Source organism: Zonotrichia albicollis, chromosome 4, assembly GCF_047830755.1.
Source record: "Zonotrichia albicollis isolate bZonAlb1 chromosome 4, bZonAlb1.hap1, whole genome shotgun sequence".
Lineage (NCBI taxonomy): Eukaryota > Metazoa > Chordata > Aves > Passeriformes > Passerellidae > Zonotrichia > Zonotrichia albicollis.
In genome coordinates this window covers 58,644,577-58,663,048 of record NC_133822.1, presented here as the reverse complement: position 1 = coordinate 58,663,048, position 18,472 = coordinate 58,644,577, and the positions used below count along the sequence as shown (strand labels likewise).

Genomic DNA, 18,472 nt, shown 5'->3' with positions numbered 1-18,472 from the left:
TAGGGGTTTTCCTCTGAAAAACATGACTAAAAGCAGTTGTGAGAAGTCCAACGGACTATGGCTTGTGAAATATGAAGTTTGCTGGTGAAACCAGACTGTTCTTAGAGGGAAGTCAAGTTCACTTGAATGGTCAAAAGCACAACATCAGAAGAAAAACATATTGGCTTCTAGATGTTGCTTGGAAAGACAGAAATATGGCAAACTGGAAGACACCAAATTGTCCTTTAGCCCACTGGGCTGCTTTTAACAGTGGTCAACACTCAGTGCCCAAAGAGAACAAGCACAGTGGCAGACGAATATTGAGATGTGTTCCCAAACTTGGATATATGTTGCTTGAAAACCTACATCATCCTTTCAGCCTAATTTAATGTCTTTTAGTCCGCAAAATAGAGAACAATTAGATCCTGTGGATCCTCAGAAGAACTACAAGAGCTGGAGGGATGATAAAAGAGCAGAGATACCTTTGGCTCTGTATGGATCATATCTCCTTTTACTTTACCAAGGAATATTCGAAACTTGAGCCAACAGATTATGGTATTCCCTTAAAAATGTGAATAATAGATACCTACTCCTTATGCTCACACAGTTGGGCATGAAATACAGTCAGAGATGTACAAGTATAAACTAGCTGCCTGCTGTTCAGTCCCACTTGAAATGGCATGTCAATGATGCATGTCTCTGTGGGTCTCTGGGGCTCCTCTTCCCTCCTTGCACTCTCTTAGTAGTGCCCAAATGCATTGAATGCTCTCTGGGTATCTGATCCACATTAAAATTTGGTACAGTTAATAATACAAGTAGACCCAAATCTCTAACACAAAGCTTTTGTATCTCCAATAATAAGATGAAAATTAGTTTCATACTAACAATGAGATCAATACAGAATATGAAATCTAATGCATTTTAAGTTTAAAACCAGTGGATATTTGATCATGGACTGCTAGTCTAGCCAAATGTCTAGACCAGTATTTGTCAAAACTAAAAGTTTCTCACAGTTTTTTCTCTAAGAGAAAAAGCAAATGAATTATGTTTCCATAAAAGATACCCTTCTTGTGTAAAAGACATTTAAAACTAGTAATTAGTAGTGAAACTATAAAGTTTATATGTATTGAAATGAAAATCACAACAATAAATGTCCCAGAATGAAGAGAGGAAGAACAATGTATTCACCATTTTTGTGGCACCATTCCAAAGGCTCTGTGCTAATGATGTGTAAACCCCAAGGAAAAGACAAGTGCAGGGTGAAACAAAGGTTTCAAAATCTTTTTAGAATTTCTGTTGACAGTTTTACAGGGGAGGGAAAAGTGACTTAAATAACAAGGATTCTTCTCTGAAAAAGGATTCTGCTTATGAGTTCCTCCTAAAATCTTTGCCATTTCACAGAGGTTTAATTGAGAACCAATTTTTGTGTAAATCATGCGGTGCAACAGCATCTCTGATATGTTAGATCTCACCTAAACTACAAGAAGGGGTCCTAATACAGCTATCACTAAAATTACTTGGAGTTTTCACTTTAAAAAGTGAGTCCAAATATAATAAAGTACTATCAAATAATTCTAAAAGCACTTCTAGCAATGTACTATATTTATAATCAAAAACCCAAAAATATCCAATAAATCAAACAAATTTAGATAAATATTTTATCTTGAAAATTCAACCCCTATAATCAATTGGCATGTTTCACTACTACAATTTACCTTTGCAATGTTACCAAAACCCCAGAGGATTATGAAAGCAGACTTAACAGCTGGTGATACATCTCTGTGGACACTTATTATTAAAGCTATTAAGGCTCATACAATTGCACTTAAGTTTCTTAACTACAAATATTCTAAAGAATAATATACAAAGTTATAATTATTTGCTTCTAGAGGCATGGCTGGAATATTACATTACCCCACCAGCCCAATTAGAATGACTGAATACTCACTCAAAGAACTCTAACCAAGTATTCCCCACCCAGAAAAAAACCCCTAAAAATTTGTAGACTAAACTATTTTTTGGATTCTAAATTAGCATGACTTTTCTTAATGTGGAAAAGAGTCCCCTTAATCTTGACGCTGAGACTCACTGGGTCATAGTATATGCAAGACCTAAAATGGTCACAATAATAATGATCTCATAAGGGGGTTGTTAGACTAATTAATTTTATTTTCAGGTACTATGAGACATTCAGCTCAACACTAAAATGACTAAAACATTCTGGAAGTGGATATTTTTGGAAGAAAACATGTTTTACAAATTGGTTGGATTTTTAATAAATTCTGTCTCTTGTTTCAGTGTATTTATTGCCATGAAAATCATACTACTTTTAGAATCAATGCCTTCCTATTAAAAATGTCTATATTTATTAATTTGATGGTATTTCTTAGAATTTTTACTGATAATTATGAAGTCAATACATTTTTGTATGTAAAAGCCTGAAAAAGTGTTGAACATATTAATTATGGGAAAGCTACAGCTACTTAGATTGTGCTCACAGAATTGCTTTATTGTAACCTAACAAATGAGGATTAAAATATCTGAAATGGTTTCAGGTGGCTTATCTTTCATTTTCAGTCACTGACAGAGAATTTTAAGAGATGAAATGGTGTGGATTTTTAGAATGCTACCTGAATTTTACTAAATGTCAGTTATTATCTAGTCTTTAGTCTTTTCTATTCATGCAAGAGGATGTAAATATGCAGGAAATAAAAATTATTTCTAAAAAATAATAAACTATCATTTTCTCTGGGGTGCTTTAGGTAAATTCTGAAACTTTAAGAAGCCATTACAATCCCTTTAGAATATCTTCAATGAGTCTTTACCTTTTTTAAGAAAACAGTGACAACAAAGAATACCACAACACTTCAGACTAGAAGAGATTTTCTGAGTTTTAGTTTGTTTTAATACTCTAATTCAAATCACATAAATCCCCTTCTAAGTTGTCAAGCTGTAACTTCAAGCGGGCAGAATGTATGGGTGGTAGCTCTTGGTTCCAGTGCTTCTACTAGAACATTGTTCCAGAACTCTTTTCTCTGCATAGTGAAATCTTTATTTTCCATAGTTCATTCATGCTTACCTTAGCTGCATGCTACCATATTTAAAATTCTTTTAAAGAAATATGACAAATATTTCTTCACTCTTAAAGTTTGCTTTTTGACTCAAATTGCACAGAGCAATCCCAACGTTTCAGCCTGTACTCACCATTTCTGCAGGAAACTTTCTGGTACTTTTATAGCATAAAAATGTATCCAGAATTTATACAACCTCCCTGTAGGTGTACAGCAAGCATGCCAAGTGATCAGTCACGGTCAGAACAGTGAGATACCTTCACCCCTGGATATTCAGGGCATCAGTACTAGAATCCTGAATCTTTCAGCAGAACCTATATGGAGTACATTTCTAATATACCAATAAGCCACTAGTAACTAGGTGGATTTCATATCTCCATTAATCCTGATGATATCTCAAAGACCTCTTTTAAAACTGAAACTTAGTATTTCCCTATTTTAATTGGAAATATGGTTTTAAATTTAAGATATCTTGTTTTTCTCACCTATGTTTTATCTCCGGTCATTCATGATCATACAATGAGCTTCTCTTTTTCTTTTTCATTTAGCTGATAAACATAAGACTAAAAAAATTTTATCAGTTCTTAAGCAAATGACCATATTTTTTTGCTGTATTTTCTAACATTTACTAGAATTTACTTGCTAAATTAAATATTGAAAGATATTAATCCTGTGCAACAGCCCAGCCCTCCTGTAAATCCTATCTTCCTATTTTGTTTTTCATGGGTGAAGCACATGCCCTCTCTTACCACAGAAGGCTTAGAGTTTGGCATTTTTTCTTCCTCACTCATAGTATGGTTTCAGCCATTTCTAATCAAGAGATATTTTTCTGCATACAGCAACATCAATCATAATTTTCCTCTGAATTTGCATTATTAATTCCCCTTCAGATACTATGCTCTTAAAGCGAGCATTTTCTTGGTGTCCTACTCTGTTCTTAAAACCGAAATATACATTGTTCTATCTATGATTTCACCCTAAATCTTCTATTAAGAAATATGTTACTTGAATTTGGAAATTTGATTATTCCTAAGCATGAAGTCCATAGATATCTGCACACTAAATTAAAGCAGCATCAATTTCGGAATCACTTCTGCCAGTACAGAGTTGATTTTGATATTTTTTTCATGTGTTGGGTTACTGTATTGGTTCTTTTCAATACTGTGGAAGCAGTCTTTCCTATTAGACAGAAAGTATGTTTATTGAACAAATGGATTTACTGTGAATACTTGTGGGAAAATGTCATTCTTCATTTATACTTCAAGTTCTTGGTAAGATCCTTGAAGCATATCGATGTTGTTGAAACACTGTACAGTTCCTTTTGTATATGTCATTATTATACAATTGCTTTTCAAAGTTTCACATAATCAAGTAGTAAAGCACTGCAGTAGTGTTTAGTAAATTTTTCACCATTAATTCTATTTCATAAGACCTTCATCTGTCAGTCTCAAGAAAATATTAGAAGCATAAGAAGGCATAAAAAGACCTAGAACATCAAAGTGGCAATTGTTAACATCCTTCCACACAGGAAGGGCTGAAATGCTTTTCCACCAGACTGTGTGATTGCTTTTTCATCAGGACACATGCTTTTCTTCTGTAGCATTAGTGCATACTGTGTGATCATTTGGATCATTTTAACACTTCTAAACACAGCTTTACATGTATACATCCCAAGTGATGGCAAACTAAAATTAACACCTATGTTGATCTTGGCATACATTCAGATTCCTGATTAGCTGGCTCCTCACATCCCCAGTCAGCTTGCTTGGTAAAGCAACTGGACAAATATGACATCATAAAATAATGTCTAACAATTAGCATATGTCAAGAAAAGAATTCAATTCACAAAGCAAAATTAATCTGAAAAGTATGTGAAGAAATTACCTCAAGGAATGCCAGGAGTGGCCAACAACAGAAACTGAAATTTCACATGCAAACTTGCTTATGCTACTATTAACTGAAAAACCTTCACTGTTTAGTCACAGAACTTTTGTTTTGTCCAAAAATTTTCTTGACTTTGTAATTCCCTGATGAAAGAAAAACCTTTGGCTGGGGGGTGGGGTGGGTGGACTTTCCTTAATAACAAATTAACTAGCAACAGCTCTGAAATATCTACCCCCCCATCTAAAGCATTCATAGAATATTTTGTTTAGTTTCTTTTTCTGCTTTGGTAATTTCTAAATCAATGTACCCTAATGTGTTTTTCAAATTCAAGAGTATCAGGAGAGCCTTGCTTGAGTGGTGTGATCCTAAACTGGCATAATTAGGGCCCTGCCTGGGAGCAGACCCATTAATAGAGCTGCACAGTGAGTGGGGAACCATTCACACTTTCCCTCTCAGCTCTTCATGAGCTTTTCTGGGCAACGAGCCAGCTGGTAAGAAAATGAGGCGGATCCAACCTGTTGCAAGAGCCTGGAGAAGCGGCTCAAGGGAGCCTCCAGCTCGCAGCCCTGCAGTGGGACCACTTACACAGCCCGACGAGGAGCAGTCACAGCCGTGCGTGCTGCTGTGCTGCGAGGGACAGCAGGGGGACAGAGCCTTCCAGCTGCTCAAGAAGGCAAATCAACTTCTCTGCACTCCTTGGGGATTCCCATAGTTCAGAATATAAAAAACAGTTCACCCATCCCATACACAGCATTATTTCCTGGTGTCAGACAGGCTGCACATTCTGCTGTGGGAGAAGGATGAGTTTGCTGGTCTGCCATATAAAAGCTGCTCTGAAAAGACCTAGACACTTCTCTGAAGGTTTGTCCTTCTGAATCTGAATGAAGAACTGGACTGTGTGTTCTCCCTCTACTCCTAGTTCTCCAGAAGTACCAGAAGCAACAAAACAGAAAGGGGAAAGGAAAGACATTCCAGTGATGCAGGTGATAATTTCTGGACAGTCATAGTAACAGATTGACACATCAGATTCTGCACAGACATGTGTTCAACATTAAAATGCCTCTTGAAATCGCTGATCACATAATAATCCTAATTAGTATTCTGCACATTCAATACCTGTAAACAGAACTTGCATAATACTTTCCTCTGAATCCAAAATATTTTATAATATTACAAGTATGTTGTCAGGATAAAGAGGTGATCTCTGCATCACCTAGTTGTTTGTGGGTTTTTTGTCTCCATTAGATACAGATGAATCTATTATGTGCTAAATTCTGTTAGAAAAGTGCTAGTTAAAATTTTCCCATGTTACAAAGATCACACATAAGGTTAGCTGGAATTATTAATCCTCCTGAAAATGACAGTAAGAGATAACACCTCAAGGTGATGCAGATATACTTTAAACTGAAAAGCAAACCATACAAACTAGTGCCACTTTCTTAGTAGAGGTATATTTTAATACTGGAAGTTTTCAGACCAAAATGTGATTTAAACTGAATCTGTTATTAGAAGGTTTTACAGCAACAAGATGCAAAATATGGGTTTTCATGAGTAGTAAAGCTTGTCAAGAACAGCATGTAAGTCTTTGGAGCAAGTTCTATCTATAGAAGTAAGAACTTCCCAGCAAGTTTATGACACTGACACTTCCACTGTAAATGAAAGAAACAATGTCTTGAGTTTTTTCCTTTATTATTGTATTTATACCTCTTCCTTAGTGGAACTCCTGTTTTCTACACCATATAAGCTTGAACATGGATATTTCTCCTTTCCCTTCCCCCTACACCTTACGTAAAAATACCTCCTTGCCTTCTTTCCATCTCTTGGGGTTATCCTTGTCTTTAGAGTGGGTATTACTGATGCAAATTTCTGCACGTCAGAGGATAACTGCATATTCCTCCGAACAGACTTACAAGGGAAAATGGGACTTACGATTTTCCAGCAGCTATCTTCCAAATTTAATTTACCCCAAGCCTCAATGTTTGCTTATATGTAGGCCACACATTTCCTCTAGAATTATACTCAAGAGGGAGAAAGACTGTTTATCACTACTCTCCTCTTACACTACATATTATGCATTTGCATCTTTCTATATCACTGTTTTCTACCATGTAAAAATCCTCCAACTTCTTATGCTTAACAGCATGCATTAGATAAACAGAAATATGTAACATGCAGTTTATGAAAAAAGAGTTTTAAACTAGTTAGATTTATTTGTATTTCTGTTCAATGTAATGCAAGGAAAACTCTCTAAGTTCCAACCATAACAAGTTTTTTTCTGTTTTTAAAATGGCACTTTTTGACTGATATTAAGCATGCACGGTTGAAGTCAAAGTGCATTAAATCAGAGGATATAATTTAAAAGCAGTGGGGTTTGCTCTTTTTTCCCACATTCCCTATTTCTCATCTCTCATCAAGTCCTTATATATGTTTAAAAAAAGTAACTAAAGGTTACAATATTAATGATATGTTTGCTTATTTATTATGTGCAATGAATTTTAAACTCAGGCCCATATGACGATCCAAAGGGAGATGACCAAACTAGAAGAGAGTAAAGCAAGGAGAGTGGGTTAAAAGAGACTGTGAATATCTTTTCATGCTAAATTTTTGCATTTTGAGCGTCTTTAAAAAAAAACAGTTCTTCTGATGGTATTCACCAATGAAATAAAAATTAAGTAATTAAACTTAAGTGTACATATTTCCCAAATTTTATCAAATTATTACACTTCAGTGAAGTGCTTATGCTAAATAAACAAAGCTTACCATAACAACTCAACACTCCATACAGCATGATATTTATACAACTGGCTTGGTACACACTGAGCTTAACCCTTTGATTCCAGGAGTCATGATTTCATGACATGCCATCCTCTTATAGAATGCATTTGTACTGATGTTGAAACAAAAAATCCCCTAGCCTGAAGGAAAAAACATCAAACCAATTCATTGTAGATATATTAAACTATGGGGCTGAAGATAATTATCTATTTATTCTCATTGACATAACGTTCACAGTCTGACTCTGTGAAAAAAACTACTCCTTTAGGGACATTATTGGGAATAGAAACAACTAGGCAAACAAATGGAATCATAACTGTGCATATCACCATTCTATGCAGACAACAACAGTATGTGTATCATGGACAGATTAGTCTAAGCATAGAGTCTGCCTACCTGGAAGGGAAATAATTGCAATGCTGTACATGAATACCCACCAACAGCAGAAAATTGACAGCATTTACCTTTGGGTTATGATTGTGCTCTCACAGTTCTTGAAGAAGCCCAACTCTTGCTCATGACTGTAAATGTTACATGAAAATAAAGCTGCCAGTATTAAAACTCATGCTAGATGATACCAGGTTCTTCAGTGGCTCTAAGGACAGTGACTTTCTGCCCTAGGAAAAGGAACTAACTACATGTTCTAAGAGCCAAGGTGACCTTTCTTCCTGTTATGCCTACTATGGAAATTTGGTGATAAGGAGAGAAATCCTTGAAAGCAATTAGTAAGCTTCACTGTGGATTACCATTATAACCAATTCTACAGAAAAGAAAAATATTCTGAAACAAAAAATGGCACTACAAAAATCTTAATCTTACTACAGCAATATTTTACTGGATGCACAGTAAAACAGTAAACGCTATTATCTCATCATATTCAGGTTAACATTACCCTCAACTCTGGTCACAAACCCTCCATAGCTATTTTGCAATATGTCATTAATCAATGTATGTACTGATTGGGTCCATTCAATTGGTGCATCAGTGTAATGAATGGCATATATAAACATGTTTCAAATACATTTATTCGGATATCTATACATGAAAGTAAAATCACTACCACAATTGGTACTCAAGCTTGTCAAAAGGGATGTTTTTCTTCTTCTGTTTTACATAAGACATGCTAATGGTTATGCCATCTGCAGTGTGAAACCCAGACAAATGTAAATGAAAGTAATAGCAGATCAAGACAAGCGTCTATCTGAAACAGCAATTTTTGCAGGTATTCTTTTAACTCGCAATCTAAATATAAGCCTCCTGTCCCTGAAAATACAGGATAAGTACTAGTTAAATGCAACTTTTGCACTAGAAACTAAAACAAAAACTTCTGCACTTTTACAATAGATCATGTAGCTAGTGGTACAATTGTAAAGGCTTTTCATGAGGATACAAAAGACACTCAAATTATTCTAGGAAAATTTCAGCAGTTCCCCTAAAGCCATCCCCTCAGTAAAGCACAGTAGAACATGACGACTTACCCAACACCCTCTTTTTGCAAAGCTGAAGGTTTCTTCAATCAGCTTTCAACTTGCTGATTAGCTAGTAGGTGCTGTAAGTCACTAAAATACTTGACGTATTATGAAACAACAAAGAGAACATACATAAAAACACCATATGCTACTTTCCCCCCAAAAAGATGGCCACTAAAATAAATACTAGGTTTTTTCCTCTTTGTCTCATGGAACAATAGAATATTTTACATCAAACTACAGAGCACAAGATGCATGGCAAGGCTTACCTAATAGCCACATATCCTTGCAGATGTATGAGCTATTTTAAAGGTTTTATTGCATTTTTACTAGATTTATAAATCTATTCTAACATATCCACAGTTACCAGATTAGTAAATTGCTCTGAAATGGAGGAAATTAGATATGCACTAATTAAAAGTATTTTAAAATATTAGAAGTCTGTTTTCTCAATCACAAACACAAGTACAAGTATTTTTGCCTTATAACCTTCAATTTTTTCTTATAAAGCTTATACAAATTTAGCAATTTCTATTGCTAGAAGATTTTGGCTAAAGTTATCATTAAGTTTGCCAGAAGAAAATAATAGTACTGTACAATTTTATGACAGTATTGGTCAAACAGGCAACACGGTGATCAAAATGTGAGTTCCCACTACATGATGAACAATGAACAGTAAGAGACAGAAGTAGTAAAGCTCAAAGGACTCATTTCCAAAACCTTTATACATTCTTTTCACTAAAAAAGAAAATTAAAATGTAGCTTGTGCTCATACCTGAATTTACATGGTATTGGATACATAAAACCAAAGTCTGGGAGCAAATTCCATTTTTCCTCTCCTTTAAAAATGAACCAAATGAAGCGTTCAAGGCCAGTAAGAGACACTATGTACAAAGTGATGATGAAAGAAAAAGTTGGAAAATAAGAAATAATCTAGACTTTAGGGAGCATGTAACAATTTCTGAAAATAAAATTATTTGCTTTATTTTCTTCTTCCTGCCTCTCAAGTGTGACTCATGAGATGCTGATGCTTCCTGGGAAACAAGTGATATAGCACCAACACATCAAGCCCTAGCATTTAAAGGGCACCAGGCCATAGTTAGTGTTTTAAAAGCATGAAAGCACAAGACTCCCTTCCTTCATCTCATCATCCTCTGGGTTCTGTCTTTGCCTCTAAACATAATTTCTATCATTTCAACAACGCCTACCACAAACAGTGCACCCCCAGACTTCTTTAACCTTGAAAACAAAGTTTGTGAATGGGTGGAGAATGTGAAAAGAGAGGTACCTCTTGGACTGTGTTGGTTTAAAAGGTGGAGGATTAATGAAAGAAAAAATATGGAAAACATATACTGGGAAAATACTACTATTTATGCCTGTTTTATATACTTTCCTTAGTGCCTGGTTCTGGCCAATTTAGAGACAGAACATAGGGCTAGATGGATCTTGTACACTTTCTATACAACCCATGTTACCTTTCAGAATGAGGAGCTGGCAGAATTAAGCACTTTCACAAAATTCATTGAATCAATCATTGTCATGATTCAACCCTTCAAGGTCACTAATTCCACTTTAAAAACTTTAAAAGCCCACATAGTTGATAAGCTTCTACCTTTATGTCAACTCTTCTTATGTGACTTCAGTGCAGAAGGTATTTGATACACAGCAAATGTGAATTTGCACTCAGAAAGCAAAGTCAAGGGTGAAGAGTGGGAAGTTGAGGGGGTCCCAGGACTCAGTCTCAGCCAGGAATGGACTACAACTATAGCATGGCAGGATGCCATCATGTCCTGTTTTCCTTTTTTCCATTTCCTTTAGTCATATTCCTAAATTCTTGTTTGGTTCTGAGCAAATAAATAAAACCCTAAAAGTGTCTTTGAAGAGAGCTGATCAGGAATGTGGAACTGTTTGCTGTGTCCAACACTGCTCTACCAAGTTTCACAAAGAAAAGGAGACAATGAGAATCACATTCAGAAACTGCACGAGTGAACAAATTTCACAACACTTCCCTGGTGGAGAAAAAAAATACATTCTAGTGCCTGGGGTCCTCCATTATGCATGACAAAAACTAAAAATGAGATAAAAACACCCTACTCCATCAGAAAACAGGGGAAGTCCTGAGAGAATAAATGCACACCCAGAAAAACAGATGTGAGGAAGAGAATGGTAGGATTTATACTTTTTTCATTTCCTGAACAAAATAAAATTGTGTGCAATAAAATGCAATTCAGCAGTTAAGCACCCATGTTGGTCTATATACAAGAGAGAACAAGTTTTGTCAGCAGAATGCAATTTGGTATGGAACTCTGCATTAAGAATAAATGATTAATACCTCATAAAAATACCATACTGATAAAATTTTCTAGGAATAAAACTCTTTTTATGTTTTTACTAATGCATTTAAAACAACTATTCAATAGCAGAACTTCTTGTTTAATCATTCATAATCTAAAACCCAACAACATCCTAATGTGAAATTTCATGACATATGTTTTTTTCCAAAATAGCAGAAGCAGCTTTCATAATTTCATGCACTTGCGTTGCTAAGTTTCTGAACACTTCTCTGTCACTTAGGTATAGTAACTGTCAGGTATTTAGCTTTTCTCTGTTTTTTTCACAGATACTGTTTTGCTCCTAGTCTTAACATGTTTTTACAACTTAAACCATGTACGTATAAAAATCACATACCAAACCTGTAACATGTCTATAAAGAATTAATGTACCACAGTTACTGAACTCAGACCTAGTCTCAGACCTTTTAAGCATGTACAGCCACACAAGGCTTCTGTCTCCTGCAGTGGTTTTTCCCTGTGCAGTAAGCAGCAGCACGTGAATATGCAGGCACACGGCTTAGGGGACAGGCACAGCCACACACCCCGCACGCGTCAGCCGGCTCCGTGCTCTGCCCTGACATCAAGGTCCCAAAAGCAAGGAGACTTCACTAACCTGCAGCGGTCTCTGTTTCTCACTGCCCTTAGGAGATTTCAGTCCACTTGTCTGTTGCTGTAAAAGCAGCTGCCTTGCTGCCTGGAGTGCCTAAAAGTAAAAAAAAAAAAAAAAAAAAAAAAAAGAAAAAAGAAAAAAGTAAATAAATTCAACCAATTCCTAGAAAGAAATCAGTTACTCATTGCTAATTTTAGGTAAAAGTCCAATTGAATGAACAAAATGCCCTCCTATTCGATTTGTATTTGTTATATTTCAGACTTCAGGGTTGTTTTTATTTTTTTAGTTGAAACATTAAAAAAATATTCTGAAAGTACATATATAAGACTTCACTAGAATTTATGGATGTACATGAAATCCTGCAGGAAATAAAGTTAATTTGTTTGAAGTGCTTGAAGAGGAAAAATCATAAACTGCATCAATAGCCTCATTTCCACAAGGAACTTGTCTTTGAGTGTTCAACTAAAATGCCCACTCCCTTGCAAATTATCATTCAATTTGCATTTTCGTATTACAATTTGAAGTAAAAGCAAGTAGACTTCAAGTGTTACCAGAAGCTGTAATTAAATTTGACAAATCAACATCAGATTATCTTGAAAGTGAATTAATAAGGATATTCATTGAAGATTAAAAACACTTTTTGTACTTACAATTCAAGGAGAAACCTCTCCTTTGACAAAAAAAAAGGAGTACAGTTTTAATGCCAAATAAAAATGAGTGGTTTTAATTTGCATTCTTAGGAAAATCAGAGAACAAAGAAATTATTACTCAACCAACCAGATCAGGCTCAGGGATGACAGTATACCAATCAAAATAGAAGATGTTTTCATTTATTTTACGTTTTCATTTCAACTCAGCCAAATACAGTTAAGCATATGAAATATAAACAAACATTCTACCTACCCAAAGAATGCTAATCTGTATTATTTTTCCCTATAAAATTATTTCTAAAATGTCAAGTGTTATAAAGTGGTACTTATTTGGAAATTAAAAAAAAAAAAAAAAAAAGCAAAACCAAAAAACGTGATTCAAAACATTTCCACTGAAACTACCTGGAGAACTCATTTTTTCCCCTTAGAAAAATCAGCTCAATAAATAGCATTTATAGCTTTACAATACATCACACTGTTATTTCTGTTATTAAAACCTACTGCAGATGGAATGTACTGCAACAAATGCCATTTGATCAATGCTCCCTAAAATAATAAAGATTCTCAACTGATAAAGAAAGGTACAATTTTGATTAGACTCAAATGAGCTGGTTTTTAAGATAGTTTCTAGTATCCATGACAACAGTTGCTTTGACAAGATGTGCATATGGCATTACACTGCCAGCTGGTGTGAACAATGTTTGAACTACTGCATTGAGATGCTGAGCAAACAGAAAAAGTTGCCACGTCTTAACCCTCAGGGAAGGCAGTCATCCCCTGATCAATTATGAAAAGACAGAGAGAGGGCTGCTACAGTCTGGCTCCAAGCAAGTTTTCTGAGAAGGCAGGCAGACACAGAAAACCAAAGTAAACAAAGTGAATGCACTAGTACCATCTCCTAACAACATTGATTTGTCTCCCCATAGAAGGCCCTGGTACAAAGTTTGTAGAGCAGACTTTTAACATTTGGAGACATTCCCACAACAATCCCTGTATTGTTTCATCAAATTCTCAAGTAATTACAGGTCAGCTACACAAAGAGTATACATTCCTCTGAACCTAAGCAATGAGACACACAGAACTATCTTCTCTCTGCCAAAAATAAACAAAAAGTTAACATATTTAAAAGTGCACTTGAAATATTTTGTTACCAAGGAACCACTGGGTGCATGATCTCTTCTGCACTCACAGTTCTTGAGCATATCCTTAAGGACAGTATTTCTCTGCCTGAGATCAGAGTTAAATTTATCTGTTGATTTCAGGGGCACCAGGATTTGGTCCCAACTTCTTGCAGTGGTTTAAAATTGAACCCATGAACAGAAGATATGTGGCAAATTTGTATTCTTTAATGTCTAGTGCTCTCCAAAAGGAAAACTTGAATGGAAACAAGAGAACTACTGCACTCCAGAATTCATGAGACTGCAGAGGAAAACTAACCTCACCACTTGGGATGATACTGCTAGGAGAATGAGATCTGGAGTAAGAGGAAATGGAAAAAAAAAATAGACACAATAATCTTTTATTTTTGGCAGTTGCAGAAATCCCAATCTTCCTCAGCAGCAGTGTCTTCACATCAATACAATAAAACAAGCAAGTAAACATCCAGTAAATCTGTACATTTACAGTACTTGAGAATTAGAGAATCATAGGCTGCTGTAGCTTAGATTTAATCTAGACTGATTTCAAATTGTGGCTAGCATACTCCTGTGGAATGAGCCTAAGAAAGTATGACTTCCTACAGCTAACTACAAAAAGAGTCACACTTCATGAAAAAGCAAGGCAGCACAACAGGATATGCTTGCATAAAAGGCTCTACTACTTAAACTATTTTGATTCATATGTGCTGGTTGGGATATCTCTAAAGGAGTAAAGGCTTATCTTTTAATACAGAATGTCTTATAAATGATGACTACCTGAATACTTCAGTGATCTTATTGTGGCAGTTTAGATTATTGTAAACACAGGAGATAGAAGAAGAACAGAAAACAATTTCAAGAGATCAGAGATGATTTAAAACTCATAAGGAGAAATCACTGTCAGCCTTTGTTCTTAGAGCAGTCATCATATAGTATTTTTTTCTCCAAGTGTGCTGCTTAACTTTACATTTTGCTACACAGTAAACAACCTCTCAGAAATACTGTTAATTTCAAAGCATTATTACTGATATTATTCATAAGTGAAGATCATGAGACTGTAAAACAATAGTTCTAAAAATTCATTTGCTGCTATTAAATCTTTGCAAAATAAATTGACAACTTGAAAGTATTTTACAAAATTCATAGTTTAACATCTACACTTCCAGTAAACACCCATCCCATGTATCATTTATAAATTTCTCTGACAATAACTCGTGATCTAAAAACAGTGTAATGAAGATAAAATAACAGATGCTTATAAATCTGACAAATCAAATTTATGTTGAGTCCCACCTCAAGTTAAGTGCACAAAGAACAGATTCTACAGCACTCAAAATTGTATCTAGTTGCCAATAGCACTTGTTTCAAATTTAGTAGGAACTTTTCCTTAATTATATAAATTAGTAAAACTACTAAAAAAATCCAATGTAGACAAAAGCAATAAAAAGAACTGAGGATTAGAAATTATTTTAATTACATAAATGAAAATAATTATTAAGCTTTAAGTAATGGCTATATAGGAAGGAAAATTTGGGCATATGGTTTCCAGAACTCACTGTGTCCTCTAGTAAAATATTTATTGGGAACAGTACTTCTTAATATTTACTACGAAGCTTTGGCATAGCTAAAACATAAGCAGAACAGAAATGAAAATAATTGCATATAACTCACACTATTAAAGTTGATAAATTGTGGTAGACTTTGCTGTTTGTTGGCAGTATTACTAGGAGATATAACTTCCTTTAATATTGTATTCCAAACCCTTCTGTCTGATCTAAGCATGATTCAAAATTATTTTTAAAGTTTGACCATTTTAATAAAGTGAAGGCTGTCACCTAAAGATGGTAAGCTTATTACTCTGTTTTTTAGTAATTAAATATATGTGTATTTTTAGGAAACAGATGTCACTCATATCCTTCCTTTAAAACCAGGAATGTTTAACCTATCAGCCTGTTGCATTTGAGACGTTAAAATGAAAAATGACATCTACGCCCATTAATATCGTCAATGTATAAACAGCACAGCGTGACACATTCTTGAGAGCTGAAGGCTACAAAATCTCTCTGAAACATAAATAACAAAGCACTCAGAAGGATATTTGATGTTGATATTCATCTCTGAGAAAAACACTGCTGCCTGGGCTTCTTATGAAAATAGATGCAGCCCAAATGGATCTCCTGTAATTGGTTTCAGATAGCGAGGTCAAAAGAAATATGATACAAGAAACTATTATGTGGAACAGGCGAAACAAGAATGTTTATACAGGCACTCCCTATTTATACTGACAAGAGGTGTATACTCTGCAGATAACCAAAACACTTGCCAGAAGTCGACCAGATTCTTTTCTTCCCTAATTCTGAATACCTATTTTATTTTTTCAAATGACTGCATACCCTAACATTCCTGCTGAACGTAAAATAAGTTTCTGAACATCTAAGTTTCCAAATGGCTGAATATGTCAAACGAGAGTCATCTTGCTGGTAGCACTATGCAACCGAAACATATCAACATGCTAAGCTGGATTTAAGGCCAAAGACTGCTCTGCACTGGTTGAATAACAAGTTAACCAAATGATTACACGGCTACATTTATTATAAAAAACACTTCAGGAGAACCTCTGACCCTTTATAACCTGCTCAGGGCCTATTCTCTGGCTGGCTCCCAACAAGAATCCCAGAATTACTCATAGTTGTACAAACCCCTCAAAAGATAGTGACTGAAAAACAACATTGTTTAAGTCTTCCTAATAGCACTCAAATGATATGGCGAAACCTTTGTCTCTCACTGATTGTGTTTGCCCAGAAAGTTTTCTAATTAATATCAGAGTCATTCAGCACAGAAGCTTATAATCTTTCCAAATGGAGTAGCAAAGCAGCTAGCACTAGCCAAAGAATCTTGAATTTAAGATGAACAGTCTCTCCAGAAGCCTCGACAGAGAAAGCAAACTCCTATTTTCCCCAGTGAAAAACTCTCTTTTTTCTCTAAGCCACACAAAGAAAATTGAGGACAAATGTGCCACACTGGAAAGTCCATCTGTGTGTAACAGAAATCCAAACCACACAACCTGTCTGATTTTACCTACAAGAGATAGACTGAACAATTTTTACAGTGTTTGCCTATAGAAGTAGAACAGACAGCTACGGCTGTTGGCACCAATTTCAAGGAATATAATACCTAAAAAAACCTAGATATTCCCTAAGAAGGATTTCATTCAATTAACCCAACATCGGACTATGCCAATACTCAAGCAAAAAGGTTTTTCTGTCTTCTAAATTTAGATTAGGGTGCCATGCCTAATAGTAGAACACAGACCTGGAAGAGATCCAAATGTTTGAAACTTCCAGAAGAAGAGACAATAGTTTTTGACTGTATTACATTCCCAAGTACTCCTACCACCAGGCTGCTAGACAGGAGGACAAGAAGTGGTAGTGGCCACCAAAGGTGGTCCTAAGCCCAACCCTAAGGGCAGGATTAAGTGAACATTGAAAATGTTTGAAAACATCTGCTACATTAACGCTATAGGAATTTGTGCAAATGACTGGCTGGCTCTTGGATCCCCAGGCTGCCCAGCTTTTCCAAGGCCGGGAAAATTCTTCATTTGTTCAGGAGAGCAACTCTTCATGCCTAGGGAATTTCAAAGTAAAACAGCAGAGCACATTGAGGGTTGGGAGCAAGTAGAAAAAGACATTCTGGATCACAGTTTAACTTACATACTTACATTCCTCAAGTGCTTCAGCTCAGAAAACATAAGAATATGTCTGGATATGGCTCTCATTTCCTTGGACTACAAGCACTTTGCTGTTGGTTGGTTGTTTAGCAGAAAGGGTGATGGTGTGTGTGTGTGGTTTGTTTTCTTAGGCTGATACTGCCAGTTTCAGTATACTGAGGCTCTGATTTCGATTCAGATTTGTGGTCTTCCCTGCAACACAAACGCCAGTAGAAGAAATGATCCTCAATCTACCTGAACTTCTGTTCTATCTTGATGTTATCCAGGATTAATTTTGAGTTGAAGAGAAAAAGTAACAGTAATAAAGTGATAAATGCAACATGAAATCTTATAATGCTGTTTAATAAAAGGAAATTAATCACATAATTTTCATAAACCTATTTTCAAACAGCAATCTATCAGAGAGAAATTATGCATCTGTAGTTATTGACCTTTCATTTCACCATGACTGATTTGTAATTAGACTAGTTTTGTGAAAAATAATAGTTAATTACCAGATTTTTTTTCACTCTAATTGTTTTGGCATTTTTGTTGTTGTTTGGTTGTGGGTTTTTTTGTTTAGTGTCTCCTTTTTTTTTTTCCTGTGTGAAGGATGCTAAATAAATACAGGGCATTAGGAATTAGCAGTTTACATATTTCATTTTATAAAGCCAATTTAGCTTCTCTCCCTATAACCCAATTTAATAGCTTTTAAAGACTTCTGCAAAAACAACTCTTTAATTTTCCCTGCCCATTATTTGACTGACCAAGAACTAGAAACAAAACACCCATAACAGTTCCATGCTTCAATTCCTGGCAGCATTAGCAGGAATGTCTTCCCTGTAGACATGGACTGCAT

General features: G+C 35.4%; 1 protein-coding gene across 19 annotated transcripts in view; it reads right to left on the bottom strand.

The window, feature by feature from the left end:
• The window catches only part of FOXP2 (forkhead box P2), a 402,265-nt gene that overhangs the window by 108,454 nt on the left and 275,339 nt on the right, over positions 1–18,472 (bottom strand). For 17 of the 19 annotated variants that reach the window (XM_074539930.1, XM_074539911.1, XM_074539921.1 and 14 more), the window contains one exon: positions 12,125–12,214. The exons of the other annotated variants lie outside the window; for them this stretch is intronic. In XM_074539930.1, coding sequence (XP_074396031.1) covers positions 12,125–12,214 — 90 coding nt within the window. The remainder of the gene's footprint in view (positions 1–12,124; positions 12,215–18,472) is intronic. 19 annotated transcript variants of the gene reach the window in all.